The following is a 26,099-nucleotide window of genomic DNA, read 5'->3' as shown; positions in this document are numbered from 1 at the left end:
GCCAATGGCTCAGACTAACAAGTTTGTTTACATTTGCAGAAGATAATGCTGCCCGCTTCTTGTTCACAACGTTACTGAAAGTGAGAATAGGCGTTCGCGTGTCACAGTTGTAGGTGGTGTTGCAAGATATTTACATGCCAGATGTGCTAAAGATTCATATACCCCTTCATGCTTCAACCACCATTCCAGAGGACATGTATCCATGCTGATGACGGGTTCTGCTCGATAACAATCCAAAGCAGTGCAGACCGATGCATGTTCGTTTTCATCATCTGAGTCCGATGCCACCAACAAAGTTGATTTTCTTTTTTTGGTAGTTTGGGTTCTGTGGTTTCTGCATTGGAGTGCTGCTCTTTTAAAACTTCTGAAAACATGCTCCACACCTCATGCCTCTCAGATTTTGGAAGGCACGTCAGATTCTTAAACCTTGGGTAGAGTGCTGTAGCTATATTTAGAAATCTCACATTCTTTGCATTCTGTGAAATCTACAGTGAAAGTGTTCTTAAAATGAACAACATTTGCTAAGTCATAATCTAAGACTACTATAACATGAAATATATGGGAGAATGCGGGTAAAGCAGAGCTGGAGACATACAATTCTCCCCCAAGGAATTCAGTCCTAAATTTAATTAATGCATTATTTTTTTTAACAAATGTCATCAGCATGGAAGCATGTCCTCTGGAATGGTGGCCAAAGCATGAAGAGATATATGAATATTTAACATATCTGGCATATAAATACCTTGCAATGCTGGCTACAATTCTCACTTTCTGGTGATGTAAATAAAAGAGGGCAGCATTATCTCCTGTAAATGTGAACAAACTTGTTTGTCTTAGCGATTGGCCGACTCAGAACTAGGACTGAGTGGACTTGTAGGCTCTAAAGTTTTGTATTTTGTTTTTTTTGAGTGAAGTTATGTAACAAAAAAAAAATCTACATTTGTAAGTTTGCACTTCAGTACTTGTATGAGATGAACTGAAAAATTCTTTTGTTTATCATTTTTACAGTGCAAATATTTGTAATCAAAAATAATAATATAAGTTAAGCAGTGTATACTTTTGTATTCTGAGTTGTAATTGAGATCAATATATTTGAAAATGTAGAGAAACATCCAAAGTATTGTTTAACGGTGCGATTAAAACTACAATTAATTGCAATTAATTTTTTTGAGTTAATCGTGTGAGTTAAGTGCGATTAATCAACGGGCCTAATCAAAATGAATTCTGGTTCAAGTTTCCAATAGAAAATTCTACTTCTACTTCCACTTCACCTCTTGCATCTTTTTGAAATACTGACAAGTACAGAATGTATCTTACATGACTGGAGTATTTTTACTGAATTTCAACTTCCAACTCCTGAAACATACTGCCTTCAACTGAAATCAGTTGAACAAAAACACAGCATTTCAGGACAGCACAGTGTGTGTGGGGGGGGTGGGGGGGGAGAATGACTTCAATATAGTGGTAGAGGCATTTCTCGTAACACTTTGAACAGGTTCAGGTGAGGGAAAATGGCAAGTAGATGATAGAAGTCCTGGAAGGTGAGGGTGCAAGTCCAGAATATTTTAATTTTACAACCAATTAAGGGTTATGGATACGTGGGTGGAAAGAATATAAAACTGTGGACAACTTTTTCCCCAGGGATATAGAAAATTAAGGTTTGAAACTGGTTAAAAATAACTCTACAGAACCACACTCTGTGGAGAGAAGAAATGGATTTGTCTGCTGCGTGGCTCCATTTTTCAGCTCAAATTGTGTAGTGGATGTGATAGGACCAAAATAATGCAGATTGAGCATCTTAAGGATGGAAACCAGGGATAGTCCTATAAAAGAAAATGAAGACTGAGGTCTGAAATTCATTATGTACCAAATACTCCTTACCCCATGGTTTATTGGGATCATCTAGCATGCAGTTGCAAAACATTGACCTGCTACATTTGCAGTTCATGTTGAAGGGCATTAATAATGCTAGACTGCCAGGACTTTTTAAAAAAAAAATCAGGCTCTCGTTACGTTATGTCAATGAAATCAGATACAGTTCGCTCGCTGTACATCTTTGGATGCAGCATGTGTGAAGTTAATTTGAGAAATTCTGTAAAATGTGAAATTTGAAGGAGTTAAACTTCTAGTAGAGCAGATGAATGTGGGTTTTATATGTGTAGTTTATTGTAATGGCAGTAGTTAGACCAAAATAACTTCAGCATCCATCATTAAACCCTTTCTTACAGCTATCCAGCTAGATAAATATTTTAACACTGGTCCCTGTACCTATAGAACACTTCCTTTCAAATATAATCCTTTTAGCTTGTCTAATTTGGGGAATTAAGAGTCCCATTTGTTGGGCTAGGACACAATACAATAATAGCATACTTTATGAGATCACAAATGTGTATTCTTTCAGACTATAATCTCTCTGCAGACTATTCTTATTTTGTAGAATATAATTTCATAAGCAACCCAATTCCAAATCAGTTAGTCATAGGCATGCAAAGTTGCTATAATCACTTGTGTGTTCCTGTGTATATGGATTTGAAGGTGTTTCCTGATGACCTGCTTCTCTATTTGCTCCATTATTAAATTTGTTCTGTTAAAAGTTTTTGGCCATCTAAGACCTAGATATGGACAAGCAATATGTCTCCTTTTAACATATTTTGCTATCATGTTGGCTCTTTGGCCGAGTCTATCTTTCATGCTAAGGGATTTTTTTAGTTCTTCACAAATAAGATGAATTAGACACCAACTTGGCAAATGGCCATTGTAGGGGCAGATGCGTGTCTGGAAGGAACAGAGGCAGTGTCTTTTCTGGATGAGTTCCAGCAGATCCTGCCCATTGAGATTCTGAAGGTACTGTAAAAGGCACTGGCTCTTTGTGTGCTTTGAGTATAGTAAGAGGGGAGGAATTGCAGGGGGTGCTGGTAAATGTCCAGGCCCTCCCTAAAAAAAGTAGAACGTGGAGAACACTACTATGCATAGTTTCAGTCGTCATTCAAAAATCAATTTTTGTGACTGATAATCTTTCCAGTAATCATGCTTTATTTTCTTTTGGTGAAGATTATTGTGAAGGTTATAGCAAAATGCGTGTCTTGTCCTCAGATTCCTTGAACCCTACCACCTTGTCTTTCAGCCTAGATATGATCAAGTTGGCATTGGTCTATGATTTATCTTGAGAAGATGTCCATGCTGTTTCTCTCAGTTGGCATTCCATTGCAAATAAGGTTTGTTAATTCTTCTGCGGGACCTGACTAGGGCGCTTTTAAATGCGTTCTAGTCTGAACTTTTAAAAGCCTCAAAATGTGGTTTTAGGCAATTGCTTACCAGCCAAACAGTCTCTAAGGCAAACTTCCCTGCGGCTCTATTTTATTATTCCTTTGTCTTAATATGTATTTGAGACCATTAGAGGTAATTGAGATAGTTTGTGTTGTAGTGTCACTGATGTGTGGATGGGATTCAGCTCCATCTGTTTTACCTCCCCATTCTCTGTGTCTAATTGAAATTGAGATTTGGATGAGAGTTGGCTGAAAACTGCCTGGATAACACAGATGGTGAGAGTGTGCAGAAGAAATTTTTAAGACATTACAAGAGTGAGTCTTGTTGTTTTGTGTGGCTTGGGCCATTTTTGGCCCAAGAGATTTGCAATTTGGGGGTTCATTTGTCATCTTTAGGGTTTTGAATTGCAGGAGGCATCATTGGCTAATAATATTTTTCCACTTATGTGAGACAAGGAGCTAGTTCCATTTTCCCCTGATCATGGCCCTGCCATAAGAACCCTTGTGTAACCCATGTTAACTGAAGCGTTGATACTTCCCCTCTAATAAGTGACCATATATGGAGGTTTGAACCTTCTGTCTCTGAACTAATGCAGGCTACTATTTTAGCTCTAGCAGTAGAGGCTCATGGGTTTTTAGCTCCTGGGTTCAATCCCTGTATATGATGATCCAGCCAAGGCCATAATTACAAGTGATGACCCATACAGGGATTTGAGCTTCTATAGACTTTGGTATGAGCGTCCTTAAATTGGGGGATTATGTAACCCATGTTAACAGTCTATCTTTGTCACCCTTTAGTGGAGAAATCATATATAGAGGTTTGTTAGCTACTGTCGTCTAGATTACAATAATCCAATGTACTGTATTTGAAGACCACTGGAAAGTTAGTGTAGAAGACTACTTCCCACCTTTTAGGTGGTGGTGGTAAAAAGCAACAATAGTTCAAAAGCTGCACTGGCTTCCTATTTGCTTTCAGGTTCAGTTAAGGCACTATTTACCATTGTGGGCCGCATCCAGTACTACCTGTATGGCCCTGAGGATGTCACATGGGCTGCTGTGCTGTGCTGATTGGGCCGCAAGCGGCTCACGGGCCACAGGTTGAGAATCACTTAGTTAAGGTGTTGGCTTTGGGATTTGGTTGTCAGATAGACTGCTCTTACTATGGTATGTTATGGTGGCTAGTTCTGTTTCTGTGAAATAGTGCTATTTTTATGTCCACTTCTGATGGAAGTGTACTTCTCATGTACTTCTCCCCTGAGTGCTATCTAGGGGTGTACTTTACACATCTAAAGTGTAAATAATTATCAGCAAATTATGTTCTTGTTAGAATGGGTGTTAGTGTATGGAAGCTGTGTTCTATTTACTGTAGAAATATGCAAATACAATTGAGGACATGTGCTCTCTTGCTTTAGAAGGGCAACTTTCAGGTGCTCAAGTTGTGTCATTAATAGTGCAGGCTTGGAAAAGTTTTCATGTACGTGTCACCTAGTTAGACACAGCAAAGTAGGACTTTCCAAAGGGTAAGAGCACACACAGAATTCTAATCACTAGTAATTAATTTTATTCATTATCGAGCTGAAAATTGACCCTACAGTGTCCCTGGAATCCATATAGAACCATTTTACATGCTAAGTATGTGAAGTCAGTGCATGTTCATTTAGAATTATTGTGTTGTCTTGTACCTACGCACATTGCATACATGTTACTATTCATTACACAGGTTGCACAATTAAATAAATCTAAAAAAACCCAAAAGTTGAATATTTGGTCACCTATTTAAATAGTAACTTGCTGGCAGAAGGCTTTTACTGCTGATCTATTTCCCTCCTTTTAGGCAAATGTGATTACTAATGGCACAGTTACCCTCCACGCTACAGAGTCAGTCACGCATTTTTGTGATCACTGTTAATACCCCTCAGTTTTGTTTATGAAGTCTTTGCACAATATGGTTTGAAAATTGTTAAGCAGTAACAAGTAATAAAGATTATGGTGTAAAAAATATTATGTTTTTTTGAACAACAAGCCATGCTCAGTATTTGAGATGGCAGAGAATAGACTGTTCCTATGGCTGGGTGTATTCCGACTGTGGAAGTAGTATATGAGACCTGGAAACTTCTCCTGTGAGTCCTGTGTTGCCACTACATTGTTGTAGTAAGAATGCTTTGCTTTGAATTCAGCATACTACACAAATCATACTTCAGGGTATGGTAAAATGCTGCATATTTCAAAATGAATAGGAATGGCTTAATTCCTTACAAACAAGCCTTTCTTTAAGATTTTTAGTGGGAAAACAAAACTGTTGCATTAGCCAATTGTAATTACAGTCAGCAGTGTAACTGTGGAAAAACTAATATGCAGAACTGTTTGAAAGAAGGATGTTAAACAGGCTTAATTTGATACCTGCCACAAAATAAAAGTTTACTTTTACCATACAAGGAATTACTTTTTATCTGGTAAGTAAGTAAAGTGAGGCTATACTAAAAAAAAACACTGAAATCAAGTGTTTCGAAAAGCACACTTAAAAAAGATATAACCATAAGGCATCACAAGTGACATTTGGATTGGCTTAGCAGGAGTTCAGGGTTGGAAGAAATTCAATAAAGTGGAGTACAATGTTCTGATCTATTATGGAAATGTTTTAGAGTTACTTGGAATCAAGACAATGAGCTTCTTAACAGTCTGTAACCATTGTCTGAGGTCTTACTGTAACACATGTTTTTCATAAAGGCTAATATTTCAAACCAGAATATTCTGAGAAATCCAACTTGGCATGAAAACTTGGAATTTGTTTAAATTTCTTGTAGGTACTTTCACAAAAGCCAGTGTGTTTAGCATTTTGGAGTTGTAATTATGAACCTTTTAATCTGGCTTGTTCCCTGGTAACTGTTGGTTGTTAAGAGAATTAATCTTAACACGTAGGAAAAAAATTTTCTCTGGTTTTCTTAAATCAGACTTCCAGCAGGACCCTTACATGACTTGGTCAGTTGTCAACAAAGTAATAATACTTTTAAATGATTTTCCAAGGAACTGAAGAAGTTTAGGTGTCCATTTCAGTGGAATTCCATCCTTCAGGCTCCTTTTTGAAAATCCCAACCTGGAAGGTTGTAAAATTTGTTCAGTCTTTTTTTTTTCTTTTCCAACTGTGCCACAGCCATTCAAATGTCACAATTTTACTCTCTGCCAATGCAGTTCTATATTGCTTGTGATACTCTGCATTTTCAAGATGACTTATTGTAATTTTTAATAGCTATTAGCTAATAAATATCCTCCTGTTTTCTTCTGCTTCAAAAGGAATTGATCCTGTCAAGCTGGAGAGAATTCAGCTTCCAGCACAGCATGCTGAGGAGAAAAGTTCATACAACCACGTACTTGCAGAAAGGCTCATCAGGATAATGAATTATGCTGCTCAACCAGGTAGAGCATTTCTGATCATGTCAACTGATTACTTTTTTTGTGCAGCAATAAGTTCCGAAAATGTAATGTCAATGTTTAAAATATTTGAAGTACTTCCCCCATGGGGAAGTGACTCGCTGCTGTTCAACTGGAACTAGCAAGCTCTTGTCAGATGATAAGCAGATCTGGCCTGTGAAAGAGACACACATAGCCGCATTCCACTGGGGAGCAGAGTAAGTAGGAATTCTGTTTTTCTTCTGAATAGTTGCTATTGTATTCAAGACAACAGGGAGGCCTAAGACCTTAAAGTTCCTGCGTATTGTTGAGTTACATAAGCAAAATGTCCAGCAAGCAATAACAAGAGTTAGTTTACATTTTAGTAACTGATATTAGGTCCCAATCCTGCACGCATGCACTTCAGTAAAACTACTGCTGCGAGTAAAGTTACTTCCATGTGTAATTCTTGCAGTATTTGGCTCCTTAGTTTGTAGCTGTCCTTCATTTCTAGGCTGATTACAAATTTTCAATCAAAGTTTTTTTTATGCAAAATTTGGGCATTCAGCTAAATTTTTTTTTACAGAAATCTGCTTTCCTTGAATTTTTTTGTTAATCAGAAAAATGAAGGCGTTTTTTTATAAAGTTCAAATTTGTGCGGGTGCGGGGAGGAACACACCCATTTTTCCAATGGCTCTAGTCATCTCACCTCTTCTAAATTAAGTAACTCATGGAAACATTGTGTTCAAGCATTAGCTCTTCACTGCTTGGTTTCTATTTAAACAAAAGCACTTCCTTAGAATCCATAATTAGCACTGCTGGGCAAAACTGGTAGTGTGTTAGACATGATTCAGAGAAGTCTCCTTATTCCCCCCTCCTGCTCCAACTCTGGACGGGGCTCTACAGGGCCTTGTTTCTGGTCCTCTTCTCCCTCTATAATTTTTCTGAGTAATCTCATCCAGAAACATGGATAAGAATATGATCTTTATGCTGAGGATTGTCAGATCTACCTCTCTTCTGAACCACCATCTGCTATCCAAACTTAAATTTCTTCCTGTCCTTCTGAAATCTCATAGATGTCCAACCGTCAGTTTGAGATCAACATGGCCAAAACAAAGGTCTTAATTTCAGCCCCCCACCCCCACCCCCCCAAATACTGCCATCCTCCCTTCTTTCTCTATCAGTGGGCAACATCCTCATCCTCCCTGTAATCTGGGCATAATCATCTTCTCTGCAAGATTTAAACACAGCCTAGATGTGAGAATCTAGACATGGCAAATTCTTTCTGCATAACATAACGTTGCTAAGATACGGTATTTCCCATCATCTACACAGCTAAAAATGTCATCAAAGTCTCCTCTTGGCTACTGCAACATCCTCCCCCTCCCCCGCCCCCGGCCTTGACAGAGGCAGTCTTGCCTCGTTCATATCCATTTAAAATGTTGCTGCAACAATCACTTTCCTAGCTTGTTGCTTTATCGGTCACCTGCCACTTTGCTTCCCTTCGCTGGCTCCCCCTTCCCCACCACATCAGACACAAGTTACTTGTCTTCACTTTCAAGGCCATTCACTGTCTATCCCATGCTACCTGTTGTCTCATATGCTTTTGAGATGTTCACTCCCACTCCTGCTCTTTCAGTGATGCCAGCCTTAACGGCCCACTTGTTGTTGTTTTTCAAATAAACACCCTGTGTTTTCTTCCAAGTTGCCCATCATGCATAGAAGGGACTACCCATAAACATCTGCAAAGCTACCTCATTGTTCTCCTTCAAATCCCTCCTTAAAACTCTTTTCTTAATGCCTTGAAAAAACTTAACAGTTAGACTGCTGGTGTGCTGAGACTGCTGCTTGTCGTGCTGACCAATGTTGGCTCTTTGTTCTCCCCCATCAATCCACCTGTTGTGTGTATCTTATCTGTATCCACCTGTTGTCATCTTATATTTAGATTGGGGGCAGACAGTCTTGTGTTTGTATATTGTCAACACAATGAGATCCTGGACCATGACAATGAATGATGATAATTATACTTCTGTTCATGAAAGCTGCACTGGTGTAGCAGTTTTTCAACCTGAAGGAGTGAGCTGGGGATGGGGAGAGAAGAGAGCTCTTAAGGTTTCCTTTCCCCAAATGTTTGAAAAATCCTGTTTGCTGGATTATCCCAAAGCCAAAAAATTTTGCTTTTAGTTTTGTGTCTGGGGCTGAGTCTCCTGGCAATAGTGATTTGACAGCTCCCAGAGAAGGAGTGGACTCCATCAGTGACAGAAATAACCTTTAGCTTTCTCTTGAGAGATCACTATTTTGCAAGGTCATAATCTATGTGCCTGAGACTAGATCATGCCGTTGTAGTATAGTCTGGTTTTGTTGTGTGTGGCCGTTTGTGTGTGCGTGTGTGTGTGTGGGGGGGGGAGGGAATGGAAAGCCTCTGAGTAAAAAAGATTTCTCCTGAGTAAATACCCTGTACATCAGGATTGTAATTGACTTCTTACTTTAGATGGAAAAGTTCGTCTGGCAACACTGGAACTGGGCTGTCTATTACTAAAGCAGCTGGTATTATCTAAAAGTGGCAGTATTATAAAAGATGTTCACCTTGCTTGTCTTGAGGTAAGTGTGTGCTACTTAGCTATCACCTTAAAGAAAGTGTCTTAGCGTTAAGGCCCACATAAGTAATGGTTTTGTTGGTTATAATGGCAGCCGGACATGAACTACAGCTGCACAGATCATTCTGTTCTGTTTAGTTTCATATAATCCATCTCTACAGCAAATACCTTTTGTTTAATTGCACAGAACTATCTGAGGAAAGAGGCTGTCTAGCGGTTAGATTTAGGAGTTGGGAGGTGGGACTCCTAGGTTGTCTTCTCAGCTTTGCCATCACCTTGCTGTGTGAACTCCGGAAAGTGTCAAGATAGCTGTGTATAAGGGCTCTTCTGCACTGCCCCACAGTTCTGACTCTCTAGGGGTGTAAATAGCAGTGCACACCAAAGTGCTGCACTGTAACTCTCCTGTGTGGATGTTGCAGATGCAAACTAAACTGTTGCTACTGCACATTAACGTGGTTCTGTTTGAGGATTAAGTTAGTGGGAAGTATGAACCTTTTAGTTCTCATGCAGCATCCCCATGGGGCAGTTACAGGGCAACGCTTTTGTGTGCACTGCTGTTCGCACCCCCAGAGTTCAAACTGCGGGGCAGTGCAGATATGCCCTGTGTTTCTGTGTAAAATTTGGATGCTCCCCATCTCGCAATGGTGCAGTGAGAGTTAATTATTTGTGACTCATTTTGAGTTGCTCAGATGAAAGGCATTTTGTAAATGCAAAACCCCTATTCTTTTCATCAAGATGAAGATTGGGAGGCTGAGTACATAGAAACCATCCCAGTATATAATCAGCTTTTTTTCTGAATGAAATTATCAGGAAATAATTCTCCTTTGAGTGGCTTCTTCATATTCTCATTCATAGGATATGCCAACTGGATACAGCTAAGACAGTGGAACCTTAACTAGGAGTGCTTATTAGAGTGCTCTTGCACTCCCTCCTTCCCCTTCCCTCACTGTTCCTGAACACCTAGGAGGGAGACTAGGAAAGGGTGTGGCTCTCTGGCCAGTTCAGTTCCTTCCAGTTACTAGTGGCGATGGATTAGGAATTGCTCTCGATCATTGGTCCTTCTTAAATTGCCCAACTATCTTTAATAAAAATCTGTACATATTCTAACAAAACTTTATACTATATTAGGATTTTAGTGTTCGGGTGGCTGCTCCAAGCATTAGTCCTGGAAGAAACCTTGATGGCAGACCCAAAAATTAAGCAGCTTGGCTTTAAACTCTCTGCTGCTTGCTCTTCAGGCTTCCCAGGATCAGTGTCACATGGTGCCTTGCCTGCCCCACAGAAAGATATTTATTATTAATTTTTATTAATTGATCAGACTGATTACTGGCTAGACTGGTGAATGCTGCCGTGGCAGAGAAGGCACTATTGACCAGCTCCTTGACATTACTCATACCTTCATTCCAATCATTGAACCAGACAATGCCAGTCTCCTTTTGAACCTTCACATCTAAAGATACTGGATTTGTCTGTAAAACTGAAGGGGAGAGAACAATTTCCCACTCTAGTGCATAATACATTGGAAGATGAAGAGTAGATGGTTTTACACAAACTTCAGAAAACAGATCCTGTATTCGAAGATTGACTATCCATTGATGAAAATGCAAAGATGCTGTTGCCTTTTGCAAATTAGTGGAAAGAATACCAACTACTTCAAGAAAAGAGTTCATATGCAGGTTTTGACATCCTACATTCTCTCAGCAGTATTAAATGGAATTTTACAATTTGCGATGCTCATGTGGGCAAGCCCAGCTTTGGTTCAACCAATATTTTAAAATACAGACAAATTATGTCATTTACCCCAAAATGGCTTCTCCTATTCCTACACACGCATAGAATCAAACTCCCTGGTGGTTTAAGTGGCTGTTCAGAGGTCTAAAGGTCGATTAGTCCTTCTGTACTGCTTCATATAAGAATGGAAAGAACATGGATTTATGGGGTTGGAGGAAGCCTTCTCTTCCTCCACTTTAGGTTTGAGTAACAAGCAGTGATCTTGCTGTACCAATACCATATATGGGTGAAAATGTCAGTGCCTACTGAACTGCTCCCAGGCTAACAGAGAACTCGCAAATGCCATCATTATGGTGGGTCAGCAAGTGGCAAAATATGACTTGGGAACATCTCTTGATTCTTCCGACTCTGCAGTTAGAGCTGTAGTTTTTGCAGTTTCTGTTAGAAGGTTCACTTGTTTAAATCTGCAAGAATTCCAGAAACAAAGTCTCTCTCTAAATTTGGGGATCTTCCCTTAGAGAAGGACTGTTTAGTACCAAAACTAATGAGGTTTCTGGAAAAATTAGACCAGACACCCTGCCAGGTTGCTGGGCATCTAGCAACAGCCCAAGAGGAAACGTGGTTTTCAGGTACCCATTCATAGTCTTCCTCTTTTCGACTTCCCCACAGGAGACTGTTATTACTAACAATGTCCTCTTCACAGTGAAAGGGCTACTGAAGAAACTTCAAGAATCAGTGCAAACAATCATCTTTGAGAGCAGTGATGTCTGGCCTTTGGCCCCAAGTTTGACATACTGCCCAGGAACGGCAATCCAGTACTAATTCAAGTGTATTTCCCTCAATTTAGAGCCCGACTGGATCATTTTTTCCACTGCATTTCCACAGGCAAGTGTCTTTTTTAGAAATTACAAGAGGTATCAGTACAGTTCAAAACTATTCATCCTTCCATTCCCTATTAGGAACCCTCATTGCAAAAATCTGTTGAGATAATTTGCTTCTTGCCCTCCCCAAAAGAGGGTAGTGCCAAGGAATAGAGGAGAAACACAGGGCTCTATTCAGGGTCTTTTCTTGGAGGTCTTCACTCTATACTAGACCTTAAGAAGCTCAACACTTTCATCAGAAAAATTAATTTCCATATGCTGACCCAAGCCTCTACTATACTCTCCCGTTCTTAAGGAGTGGTTTGCTGCTCTCTGTTTAAAAGGACAACTGTTCCATATCTCCAAAAGACTCACTCATCACAAGTACCTTCATTTAGTGGGGCAGGATCATTTTAGTACAAGGTGGTCCCTTTTGGACTTTCTGCTGCCACAGAGTATTTACAAAATGTGCATCTGTGGTGGCAACTCACATAAGAGGGAATTTATGTGAACCATTTGAACAATAGGTTATGTAATCAAAGGAACACCTTTACAATGCTCTCTTCTGCATATACTCCCTTTGAAAGATCTGGGTTCATGATAAATTGAAAAGTTACTCTTACCAATCTCCTATAAAAGCTCTTTACCTTTTGAATGGATATTAAGTAGTGTTTTACCTCAAATTGATGGGATTTTTAGTTTCAAAATAAGTCACCCTATATGCTAATCTTAAAATGAGAACCGTATAGCACTAGCTGTCAACCAGATACAGAGTACAGACAGTGTGTATTGAAAATTAACCATTCCAAAGAAAGTGCTGTGATTTTTGAGGTGGGGCACTCAATTTGCAATGTCTTCAGGGGTATACCATTCAGCCCTCTTGTTCCATTTTAACAGTTACCTCTGATGTGCCAACAATGGATGAGGCCTCACTGCTTCTGGTTCACAGTGTAGGGAACACTAAAATCCCCCAGAGACTAAGTTACAAATAAACCTTCTGGGGCTCAGAGAAATTTGCTGGGCATTAAAAACTTTCTTATGTCACCTCCAGCACAGTGGCTCCAGGTGGTTATGAACAATATCACAAACAGGGAGGTTCCTATTCTACTCAACTTTGCAGAGAGGTTACAGTTTTATGGGAATGATGTATTCTTATGCACCTGTCAGGGGAGAACAGCAACCTGACAGACCAACTAAGAAGAATAACAACAGAGGCTCACAAGTGGTCACTGAAAACACCAATGATGGAGGAATTCTCTGCATGGTGGGGACACCACATTATTTACAAAGAAGTTTGGAAGTGTCAAAGGTTTTGTTCATAAGCACAGAGAAACAGGCATTTTGAGTTTTGATTCTGCATATAATGAAGGCAAGGACTACTGCGTGCCTTTCTTCCTATCCTCTTATGCAGGGGGTCATAAGGAAAGTAAATCAGGACAAGGTCAAGATAATCTTATTCACGCCTGCTTGGCCCAGAGAACAATGGTCCCCAGACCTACTGTACCTCTTAGCAGGGACCTACAAAGTGCTGCCTGTTACTCCATATTTACTGATCCAACAAGATAATGGAGTCTGTCCTCTAGATCAAAGCACACTGCATGTCACCACATGGGCAATAGGTTTCTAATGGACTTTGAACTACTTTTGTTCTGCTGATGTTCAGAATGTCTTAATGAGCTCCAGAAAATAATCTAATCAAATGGTACAATTTAAAACTGAAAAGCTTCAGTGTCAGCAGGTAATAATACATCCCCTTTGACTGCCCAATTCAATGTATACTGGAATACTTGCTCCAGCTTAAAATCTGACTTGCTGCTTTCTTTAAAGTTCATTTATCTGCCATATCAGCCTTCTATTCTTTTGATGATAAATGTTTGCTTGTGAAACATCTTTAAACATTTCTTAACATTTATCCTCCTATTAAACTGTCATCCTGGCAGGACATAAATCTGGTTCTCCCACATTTAATGAAATGGCCATATGAGCCGATGGGAGAATTTGTTTTTATTTCATTTATCAAAGTAGCACTCCTGGAGGCAGTTCTGTGTGCAAGGTGAGTGAGCAAGTTATAGGCACGTATGGTAAAACCACCATTTACAATTTTTTCATGAGGACAAAATAGTTGTATATCTTCACTCCCTAATTTCTCCCTAAAGTAGTTAGATTTTCACATTAATCAGTTCACTTCTGTTTCTCTGAGTTTCATGTGCAGAAGGATGAAGCCAAACTGCATACTCTTCATGTTAAAGCTTTAGCTTACTATTTAGATGGGAATAAAGAGTTCAGACATTGACCAGAGCTATATCTCCTTTGCTTAGAATAAAAAGGGACAAGCTGTGTCTTCCTAAACATTACTCATCTGGGTCAAAGCTTGTATAGGAGAGGCTTTTACATTCATTTCAGGAATAGGAATGGAATATATAAGGTCTTGATCTGCCAGGGCCAAAGGAGCTTCAGTACCATATCTCAGACACATACCAATCTGTAAATCTGCAACTTGGAGCTCTAGTTCACACTCCTACAAAACATTGCTGTCTGAACCTCAAGTGCCGATCTGAAGCTCAGTTTGGCACAGCAGTCATTCATTCACTTCTTAATTAGGACTTCTCATCTCGCATTCCTTTGCATCTACTGCTTGCCAGTCTCTCCCATGCATGGGAATATATAGAGGCCACTTGAAGGAGAAATAACAGTATTTTATTTGTAACTGTGGGTCAAGATGGACACTGCGTATTTGCACTCCCTGACCACCTTCCCCTCTTCCTTTACTCTCATAAACTAGACTTGAAGCAGAGGTGGCTGGAGCGCTACAGCTTCTTTTATAGCCTGACCCCAAGAACATTTGGGATTGGTAAGGGGAGGGGCAAGAGGACATGAGTGCTCCAGTGGCCACTGCTAGTTAAAGTTTCACTGTCTCAGTGTACCCGCTGGCACATCCCAGGAGTGCTAATATGCAGAGTCCATCTCAAAGAACTCCAGTTGCAAGTAAGTAACCTTAATTTTGGGTATTAATCTAATCACTGATCTATTTTTTTTTCTCTAGGGTGCAAGAGAAGAGAGTGTTCATCTTCTGCGGCACTTCTATAAGGTACTTTTTTTTTAAAGAGGTGGATAAAATTAATTTTTTCTTACTTTAAACATTTCTTCTTCCAACTGAGGTAGACTACACTGTAGAAAAAATACACACAATATTTGAAGAAAATGATGGAGTTAAGTACCATAAATTATATTGCCCATATTGTATGCAGTGTCTTTGTAGCTATTTTGGTCCCAGGATATTAGAGAGCCAAAGTGGGTGAGGTAATATCTTTTTATTGGACCGACTTCAGAAGGGTTTTAAGCCCTATGCTGGTTCAAGATGTTTCTGCCAGTGAGTGACCCTCGCTGCAGGTGCCTGAAGTTTCTGGGTGAGGGGCCACATTCAAGACCCACTGCTGGACCTATAAAGACTTGAAGCTGCATACAAAAAAGGACAGGGAGGTTGTCTTGTGTCCATCTTTGGAACCTTCCCACTTGGTGCAGGTGCCAAGTACATCTATGTTTGCTGTATGTGCCCCTCCAGACGTTCTCATTTACCCCCCAGAGATCAAAGGTAAGGCACCAATCCCCTTTTCTTGTGCTGAGGAAAAAACACACAAGATCCAATGAACACCGTTCCTCTAATATGGGTAGATCTGATTCTGGCAGGAGACTGAGATCCCTTTTGCCATCTATCCTCAGAGTAGCAGATATGGCAGGTAGACAACGCGCCCTGGTACCGACCTCTGCTATATCTGTGTAAGAATCATTGACTCTGACTCTGGCACTGGCTTCTGCGTGGTCGAGGCCAGTTCTTACTTTGGTGCCTACACTTGTGGTGCAGCAACTGCTGGGCCAAGGAGGTGTCTCAGTGCCGACAACACCTGATACTTGTGCAGCACGTAGAGTTTTGCTCTGCCTCTCTGTGCCAGATTCTTCAGTCACACAGGCGATAGGCCTACTGGTACTGGTCCCCTCTCTCTTCCCTTGCCCTAGCACAGTCTATCCCAGCAGAAGTGCTATTTCAAGGCAGGGACAGCAGGTCATAGTGCCATCAATGGTCAAGTCCTTGGAATGTCCAACTCTTTTTTCTCATCCTGTCCAGTCCAGGGATAAACAAAGTATGTTGTCCAAGTACGATCATCCAGCAGATGTTCCATTTCCAGAATCGAGTGGCACAGCACCATAGTGGCTTACAGATCACTCTGGATCCTCCTCAGAGTCAGAGGTTGATTCCTGCGCACCACCTTTCCAGGATAGGAAGTCATACCAGTCATTGCCATTATTGGGAGGATCCCAGTCCCAGGTAGCTTTCTGACTTTGGAAGGCGTTCTGGAAACTGAGATCCATGGAGCAGTTATAGTTGGGGTCCTGTGCCTCACTGTTGGCCTTTTTGGAACCCTTGAGTCACCCTCCCACAGCAGTCTTCCCCTGTTCCTCCTGCTGCAAAGTCACCTAGCAGGTGCTGAGACAGAGATCCCATGAAAATGTTCAGGTTCCTGTCTTTGGTACTGAGCAAGAACCACAGGCTCCTCCACAAATTCTTGTGGCAGAAGCCTAACCATTAGAGAAGGTTCAAACCCAGCTGCCTTTGAACTCATCTTCCTCATTGCCTCATGACACCACAATGTCTGGGGATTCCTCTCCTGTCCATGATAATTTCAGGTCATATCAAGAATTGTTAGAGTAGCTAACTCTCTTGATATTCAAATTGAAGTGATTCAGGAGATTTCCCATAGACTGATGGACATACTAACTTCTGCAGGGCGTTCAAGTGGCTCTGCCCATAAATGTGGCCTTTTGTAGCATACAAAGTAGAGTGGCTTCTCTGCCCCTGACTGCTATGAGAACCAAGAGGAGGTGGTATGTCCCTTCTCAGAGATAAGAACATTTTTTTACACACAGCCTTCATCAGGTTCGTTAGCAGTGAGTGAAAGATCACATCAGGGATGATTATCTTCTACTGCGAAGGACAAAGAAGCAGAGAAACTCCAACTTTTTGGTAGAAGGGTTTATTCCACATCTGGGTTTCAGTATTGAATCTCCAATCACCAGGTCTTACTGGCTAGATACAGTTTCGCACTCTGGGACCTTATGCTGAAGTTCTTGAACAAATTGCTGGAGGAGGCCAGGCAGCACTTCCAGCCATGATAGAGGAGGGTAAACTAGTGGCTAGAACCTCCCTCCAGACAGCCTTGGACAGGGCTGACTCAGTGGCTAGGGACATGGCATCCTCAATAACTATATGCAAATGTTTGTGGCTAGTCATCCAGTCTCTCACCAGAAATTCAGCAGGCAACCTAGGATCTTCCCTTTGAAGGTCCTACCCTTTTCTCTCAAAATATTGATGAGCTGTTATGTAGACACACAGAGTTGAGCCCCAGGTTAAAATCTTTGAGGTATTTACACACCCTTTCTTAAAAGGAGGCAATTCTGCTTTCAGCCTCTTCAGAGATACTTATTCTACCTACTTAAACACCACAATGGAGAAAGAGACACAGAAGAATACCACCACCTTATTGTAATGCAGATTCCTTGAGTCAGTATGCAGCCTCTAGTCAGGCTATTTGACTGCTTTTTTGAGGACAGGATACCAGCTTACCATATTAGTTTCTTCCATCCATATTTTTTCCAACAGGTTATTGATGTTCTACATGACCACTGATGAATGTGTTGTAAGCACCCTGGCATCTATCATCCCCTCATAGATCCCAGCAACCTGAGTGATGCATATTTTTATGTGGCTATCCACCAGAGCCACAGGAGGTTCCTAAGATTTGTGGTCCACAACACTCATCAGTTTGCAGCCTGGCTTTTTGGTCTATTGGCAGCCCTGTGAGATTTTATAAAATGCATGATGGTAGTAGCAGAATTTCTAAGGACCCATCAGCATTACTAGTACCAAATTCAAATCCCAGGGAGGAGTGGGATCTGCCACATGGGGAAACAGCCTTCCAAACCCTTTAAGAATCTGATGGTCATATGGTTAGAAAACACTGATCTGTTCTCTATTGGTGGATGGAATGCAGAGAGAGCTTCTGAGGGAATTTAGAGAAATTTTGATGCTTTCAGTGAAGCAAATAATCCAGGAGATGCTAGATAGAAGCCAGGATTCTGGCCACTGCTTCTTCATTACTTCTGTTTATGAAGGTAGTATTCTTGGTGGCCATTAACTTCACGAGAAGGGGATCTGACCCTCCATACACAGATTTTTTATAAGGATAAAGTATATTTACATCCTCATCCAAAGTTCTTCACTAAAGACATCTCTGAGTTCCACCTTAATCAAGCCATGTACTTATCATCCTTGTTTCCTAAGCTACATTTTCGTAAGGATGAAGAGGGACTTCCTACTTTGGATGCCAAAAGGGCACTGGAATTTTATTTGGACAGAACTAGATCTTTCAGAAGATCTACCCAGCTGTTTGTTGCAGTTGCAGACAGAATGAAACCTCTCCCAGTTTTTAGGCAGAGGATGTAATTGTGGATTTCATCCTGTATAAGTCTGTGCTATGACATTGCCAAAGTACTTCCACCAGTCAGGGTGGAAGCTCACTCCACACGAGCCCAAGTGGCTTCCGCTGCTTTCTGGCAGAGGCCAAAGACAAGAGATGTTTGTAAAGCTGCAGCATGGTCATTGGTGCATACTTTAACAAGACACTATGCTATATCCCAACAATCCAAAAATGATGCCTAGTTTTAGTAAGTAGTTCTTCAATTGTTCAGGTAGACTCCAAAATCCTACTCCAGTGTAAACTGCTTGTAAGATACCTAAAGTGGAATGAACATGTGCCTTCATTCTAAGGAATAAAAACAGTTCTGTAATTGTTCTTTGAGATGTATCGCACATGTCCATTCCACAACCGACACCTTTTCCACTCTACGTTGGAATTTATCTGGTAAGACGGAACTGAGGGTGTGTCGAGGACAGCTCCACCTTTTATACCATTAGCTAGTAACACAAGCATGCAAAAGGTGCTTGTGCCATCCTGATGAGTACTGCTAAGAAAAAAACATATTCAGCTCTGGTGCACTGGGTGTGCACATACATGTGAAGTGGAATGGGCATCTACAACGCATCTTGAAGAAAAACAGTTATAGAACAGGTTAGTAACAATTTTGTCTTGAACATGGATTAGTGAGTAGAGCACAAGCAAGGTATCAGAGGTGTATGATTATAGTTTATTACATGGTTCTGCTACTTATGAATGGAACAGAACCTGAAACTTAAACCTCATTGGAGTACATCAGGGACTCTATCAGCATTAGGGAAACACATGGTTATTAATGACACTTCTTGCTCAGCAGTTATCTTTAGAAGGCTCATAATTTATTCTCAGCATCTTAAATATTTTCTTTTTTCCCCTATTTAAGTGAGATGTTTACAGCATTGCACTTCTTTTAGTGCATTGTAAACAAATCATGAGAGAACTGAAATATTCAGTCTGACACTTTAACTCCTCCTAACAATAAACTAATGTCAAATATCCCAAAACAATTAATGAACAGACATGAAATGCTCCTATTTTGGTAAGTTCTTAAAAGAATGAGTACTGAACAATGATGCAGGATTTCTTTTTTACTTGAATTTACTGGTGACTTACGAGAAATGTGGGTAATGAAAAACAGATGGCTTCTCAACCATGACCCAGGATCCCTAATGTATATGTTTATACATGGAGAAATAATATCTTGGTTTTTTTAAGGGAGAAGAGATTTTTCTGGATATGTTTGAAGACGAATACAGGAGTATGACAGTAAGTGATTAGAAAATAGAGATTAAAATAGAAATGCTGATGTAAAACCTCACAAAATACCAAGGATTTTATTTATAGGACTGGAATAATAAAACTGCATGTGTTTTGCTCAGAGGAGCGTAACTACATTTTAATATAAGGCCTTTTATCTAAAAATTCCCCAATACTCTAAATTTCTATAAAAAGCCTAGAGATCACTTAATCCCCTGAGAAGTGTAGTATCTGTTTAACAGCATGCCGAAACACTAATCAATGGAAGTAAAAAAAATCCTCTTTTCCTCTGGTAGGTGTGTAGAATGTATTAACCCTGGTTTTCATGCTAGATCCCAGTTTTGGTATACACTGCTTCTCTTGTGAAATGGGGAATGGAATCTTACTGACAACAAACAGCAGAGCCTGGATTTTACATCCTATTTGAAAGATGGCACTTCCAGCAGCATAACACCCTGTGTAATAATCTCCATGATTTATACCTTGTCAACTCAAGTTTAGACAGTTTTAATTAAAACTGATTTTTCTGAGCAATGATACTAGTGGCAGTTGACATTGCTATAATCATAATGCTGGCCAGAGAACGGTCCCTGATTTTGCAAAGATTTAATATTTAACCTATAAACATCATGTCTTAAAACAGTGTTTGGGCATCTCTGACCTTGGGTTGCCAGACTGCTAGTGTCACAAATATTTTTTCCTCTTAGATAATAGCAGGAGGCACAATAATTAACAATTACATCTCCTATTAAAGTGTACAACCTACAGTTTGTATATTACAAAAAAAAATCTTTTAACATTGGGAGGAACCTTGTGAGTCTGCTCAAAGTGGGGAGGTTGGAAATCTTTGGTCTGAAATATTTCCTCCAATCTTTGCGTATTGAATAGCTTTCACTGAATGTTGGTGTGGTTCTATTCTGAAAAGTGCCTGAAAAACTCGTGCTGGATGGTTCCATGTGTATTATCTCTCTACTTGGCACTGAGTCCATGTGCTATGAAATCAAAGTTGTTCTCTCGCAGTTCTGCAAATGCATTCTGAGATCTAAGGACCAGATTCTTCTCCCATCTTATGCCAACATTAGACTGATGTAAATCTATTAACTTGATAAGAGTTTTCTGATTTACACCACCAGATGAGAAAATCAGGCCCTAAGAGTCCAGTTACAATGGTTGTGCTTGAAGGAGAGAATGCAACAGAGGCTTTTTTGGCAAAATGAGGTAGTCCATGACATCTGTGCATATCTGTTGCCTTTAACAGGGTTACAAAAGGGTATGTGATTTGTTCATAGTGAATAATTCTGTTGAAGCAGGAGGAGGAGTAGAAACTAGCTTGCTCACTGCTGTCTCTGCAGGGCCAATGAGTAAAAAAGTTTGTATTTCACCAGCATCAGCAGATCTGAGTCAGATGGTGCCATATCTGCATTTTTACTTTTCCAGGGTAGAACTGTACTTCAAAATGTTAGCTTCATTTTTGAACTCAGTTCACCTTTTCAGTAAGAAACCTGATCAACTTTGTTCCTGAATGTGATTTTATCTTTAAGATAGCTGGTTCATCTTATCTCAGAGCTGTTCATTTCTTGTAGTTATGCATTCACAATAGCATTATCTTTAATTTAGACTTCCATGTTATTTTTTCTGCTATCTTAATCTTGCAGATTAATACCCACCAAATTTCTTATTCACCAAAACAGTTTTAACTGAGTTATGCAACATTTTAAATACCTTAGGAATTTCTTCAAAAGGTATATGATGCTGAGAAGTCTTTTTTTAATTATTATTATATTATTAGCAAGCCATGGGGACCTGCATTCAGAACCTTTGTTTGTGGCAGACACCAGTCTGAGATTACAGTGCTTAGATCCTTATCTGTTTCAGCCCTGTCTTGTTTTGCAGCATCTGGAAGCACATCATCATAACAAGAGTAGGCTTCAGTTGTCAGCCATCCAGCATGCCTACTGTGACGGGTTGGATCACAGAAACCCCCTTGGGGCTGCCAACTGATGTGCCAAGACTACTTCTGCCCCTGCTTTCCCTGCCAGCTTGGGACTCTAGCACCCTGTCTTGCTGAGCCAGACATGCCAGTCTGCTGCAACACAGACCCAGGGTCTGAACCACGTGTCCCAAAGCTACAGACAAACTGAAAGCAACTTAAGAAGTGTTCCTGTCTTTGACACTCAGATGCCCAACTCCCAATGGGGTCCAAACCCCAAATAAATCCATTTTACCCTGTATAAAGCTTATACAGGGTAAACTCCTAAATTGTTCACCCTCTATAACACTGATAGAGAGGTATGCACAGCTGTTTGCCCCCCCCCAGGTATTAATACATACTCTGAGTTAATTAATAAGTAAAAAGTGATTTTATTAAATACAGAAAGTAGGATTTAAGTGGTTCCAAGTAGTGACAGACAGAACAAAGTGAATTACCAAGCAAAATAAAATAGAACATGCAAGTCTGTCTAAGAAAACTGAATATAGATAAAAACCTTACCCAGTAAGCTGACTTTTACAGACTAGTCTCCTAGTCTGGGTCCAGCGATCACTCACACCCCCAGTAGTTACTGTCCTTTGTTCCAGTTTCTTTCAGGTATCCTTGGGGTTGGAGAGGCTATCTCTTGAGCCAGCTGAAGACAAAATGGAGGGATGTCCCAGGGGTTTAAATAGACTTTCTCCTGTGGGTGGACACACCCCCTTCCCCTTGTGTAGAATCCAGCTACAAAATGGAGTTTTGGAGTCACATGGGCAAGTACATGTCCATGTATGACTGAGTTTCTTACCAGCCAAGCCACATTCCTGGGAAAGCTCAGATGTGGATTGGTATCTTCAAGATCAATTGTCCATTAAGTGCTTCTTGATTGGGCATTTAACTTGCACATTCCTTCTCAAGAAGCTGACCAAATACTTACAAAGGCTACTTAAAAATCAAGCCAGTACACACCTAATATTCATAACTTGGAACACAAAAATGATACATGCATACAAATAGGATTAATAGATTCAGTAGATCATAAACTTTACAGAGATATTACATGGCATATGTAGTATAAAACATATTCTAGTTTTGTCATATATACATTCATAAGCATATTTCCATAAAGCCTTATTGGGGGCACTGTCACACCTATTTTCCCCTTTTCTTTGGGACACCATCTGAAAAAACATGTACTCTCTAGGCAAACTTCAGATTTAAAATATTAGAAATACATATTAACATCTATTTTATATTCACTGTAATGCTCTTTCCTTTTCTGGGTGCACTGCTGTACATCAGTAAAATCCCAAACTCCAATATGAATTTATTGGTTTGGTCCACTTTTTTGTTTGGGGAAAAAAACAGGCTTTAACTTGAATGAGCAAATATTGACAGAGTATATTTGTAGAACAGAACAATATTTGTATTGGTTTAAATTTTATATCTATGCATACACACGAGTCCTGAAAATATCATGTATGCTACTTCTGGGGTTTGTTAGAAATAGTGAGTTGCATTTGAAAGTGAATTTGCAAATTCCCTTTATTGCTGTAATGTATGCTGAATGTGGAATTATTTTCATAGATTAAGCCCATGAATGTGGAGTACTTGATGATGGATGCCTCCATTCTGCTCCCACCAACAGGGACACCACTAACTGGTATTGATTTTGTGAAAAGACTGCCATGTGGAGATGTGGAAAGAACACGAAGAGTGAGTAAGCCTGGTTTTCTTAAATCCTTTTGTGAAATGACACTTTCCCTAAATAGGCAGCTGGCTGCACCTTCCGTGGGAAAAATGTTATGTCAACAGAGAGCATCAATTAAACAACTAAACTTATGACTATTATCCATATAGTAATGAACTCTTAAAGTATTTTTGGCCAATATACTGGAAATTACATCATAGAATCAAAACTAAAGATAGGAAAAGCCACAGTGAGGTCACCTAGTCAAACCCTATCCAGTACAGAAATGTTTTCTCTACGGTATTTCTTGTATATGGTAACTTTAATTTGTATTTGGGTAATGGACAATTTTCTCTATTGTACTTGGAAAAGGTTCAAAAAACGGCAACAAAAATTATTAGGGGTTTGAAATGGCTTCCATATGAGGAAGAATTAATAAGACTGGGGCTTTTCAGCTTGGAAAATAGACAACTAAGGGGGGATATAATAGAGGTCTATAAAATTATGACTGGTGTGAAGAAAGTAAATAAGGAATTGTTTACTCCTTGTTACACAAGAACTAGGGGTCATCAAATGAAATTAATAGGCAGCAGGTTTAAAACAAACAAAAGGGAAGTATTTTTTTCACACAATGCACAGTCAACCTGTGGAATGCCATGCCAGAGGATTGTTGTGAAGACCAAGACTATAACACGGTTCAAAAAAGAACTAGATAAGTTCATGGAGGATAGCCATTGGTGGACCCATCAGCCAGGATGGGCAGGGATAGTGTCCCTAGCTTCTGTTTGCCAGAAGCTGGGAATGGGTGACAGGGTATGGCTCACTTGATTACCTGTTCTGTTCATTCCCTCTGGGCCACCTGGCATTGGCCACTGTCTGAAGACAGGATACTGGGATAGATGGACCTTTGGTCTGACCCAGTATGGCCATTCTTATGTTTAATGACTCTCACGTTAGGATGCTTTTTCTGCTACTCAGTGTAAATTTTCCTTTCCTGTTAACCATACTTGTAGTTTTTATCCTATACCAAAATCAAAAGTTTGCTTCTGTCAGGGTACCCCCACAACTCTGAACTCTGGGGTACAGATGTGAGGACCCACATGAAAGACCCCCTAAACTTATATTTTACCAGCTTAGCTTAAAACTTCTTCAAGGCACAAATTCCTTTCCTTGTCCTTGGACGGTATTTTGCTGCCACCACCAAGTGATTTACACAAAAATTCAGGGAAGGGTCTCTTGAACTCCCTATCCTCTCCAATATATCCCCCCAAGCCCCTTCACCTCCTTTCCTGGAGAGGCTTGAGAATAAAATACCAAACAGTTGCCTTAGCAATGTGAGCTCAACCAGACCCTTTGTCTTTAGGACACTAAAATCAATCCAGTTCTTAAAAGAAGAACTTTTATTATAAAGAAAAAAGTAAAAGAATCACACCTACAAAATCATGATAGAAGGTAACTTTACAGGGTAATAAGATTTAAAACACAGAGGATTTAAAACCTGGGCTCAGCTTCACAGTTACAAAAACAGGAATGAAGCTACCTCTGTAGCATAGGAAAATTCACAAGCCAAAACAAAACCTAATGCATTTCCTTGCCCTACTCAGTTTCTGTGGTTTTAGATGGATTATTCCAGGTATATTTTTCAGAAGATAGTGTACCTGCTTGGCTTTTCTCTCCGTCTAGGGAGGGAACACCACGCAGAACAACAAAAATCCTTCCCCCCCCCCACCCCAGATTTGAAAGTATCTTCTTTCCTCATTGGTCCTTCTGGTCAGGTGCCAACTAGGTTTGAACTGCTTAACTCTTTACAGGTAAGGCAACCTGGTACAGCTGCCAAGGAGGGATTTTATGCTACTCTTCCCTCTGTATTCATGACAGCTTCATTGTCTAATTCACCCTTCAGTAGCAGCATGAAGCACCAACCAGAAGCCCCAACCTGGCTCCATTGTGCTAGATGTATAGATATAGCAAAATACTTTTCCTGCCCCAAAGACATTAATCTTAGTCTGGCAAAAAGTAACCATTGGGTAAAAGAGAACAGTGTCAGGTGGGAGTGGGGAGAGTAATACAAACATGTTTTTTCATAACAATGCATACCATTTGTAGGTATAAGTTTTTTCCTATGAATGAAGAAGACTAATTATATTGGTAGCAGTAATTTTAGGTTGCCATTTGTTAACATTGTCACCTGGCAGTGTTCTGCAGGCATCGTAGTAGAAGTAAGTCTTAAGCAGGGATTTGAATGAGGATAGTGTATTGGGTTCCCAAATTTTCATGGGAATGGTCATTTCCCCCCACAAGGATTGACATATAGAGGGTGCTTGTTGGAGAAGCAGGCAATGGAGGCTGGCATTTTTGACAACAGTGACAAAAAAGCAACTACAATGTTCTATTTATTAGAGCAGTGAATATTTATTAGAGCAGTTAAATTGTGAAGCACCTTGAAGGTAAGGAGAAGCATCTTGTATTGGTTGCAGAGGGAAAAGTCAGTTAATTGACTCAGAGGGAAATCCTGGCCAGGAAGGTGGTCTTAGCAGCATTTTAAATGGAATTGAGGAGATAAGTTTGAGGTAGTCAGGATGTGAGATAACAGCCTGAGTGAATTTTGGTGCTAAGGACAAGGAAAAACCAGATCTTGAGTATGTTATATAGGCAGAAATAAGATGATTTAGATATTGCCTTGTTTTCTGAGCCTAGAGGGAAGGCTGAATCAGTCAAGAAAGATCTTGGAATCCTCATGGATAGATTTCTGAAAACTTCCGCTCAATGCACAACAGTGATCAAAAAGGCTATAACAGTATGTTAGGAACTATTAGGAAAGGGATAGAAAAAT

General features: G+C 40.0%; 1 protein-coding gene across 15 annotated transcripts in view; it reads left to right on the top strand.

Moving 5' to 3' along the window:
• CLEC16A (C-type lectin domain containing 16A) overlaps positions 1–26,099 on the top strand; it is a 188,076-nt gene that overhangs the window by 52,144 nt on the left and 109,833 nt on the right. For all 15 annotated transcript variants that reach the window (XR_012161151.1, XM_073362451.1, XM_073362442.1 and 12 more), the window contains 5 exons: positions 6,558–6,680; positions 9,145–9,254; positions 14,885–14,929; positions 19,566–19,616; positions 23,164–23,292. Coding sequence is in view for 14 of the 15 variants with exons in the window: in XM_073362451.1 (XP_073218552.1) it covers positions 6,558–6,680; positions 9,145–9,254; positions 14,885–14,929; positions 19,566–19,616; positions 23,164–23,292 (458 nt within the window). In the remaining variant the exon portion in view is untranslated. The remainder of the gene's footprint in view (positions 1–6,557; positions 6,681–9,144; positions 9,255–14,884; positions 14,930–19,565; positions 19,617–23,163; positions 23,293–26,099) is intronic.

The sequence above is a fragment of the Lepidochelys kempii genome, chromosome 10 (genome assembly GCF_965140265.1).
Source record: "Lepidochelys kempii isolate rLepKem1 chromosome 10, rLepKem1.hap2, whole genome shotgun sequence".
Classification (NCBI taxonomy): Eukaryota; Metazoa; Chordata; order Testudines; family Cheloniidae; genus Lepidochelys; species Lepidochelys kempii.
This window is presented reverse-complemented; position numbering and strand designations above follow the sequence as displayed.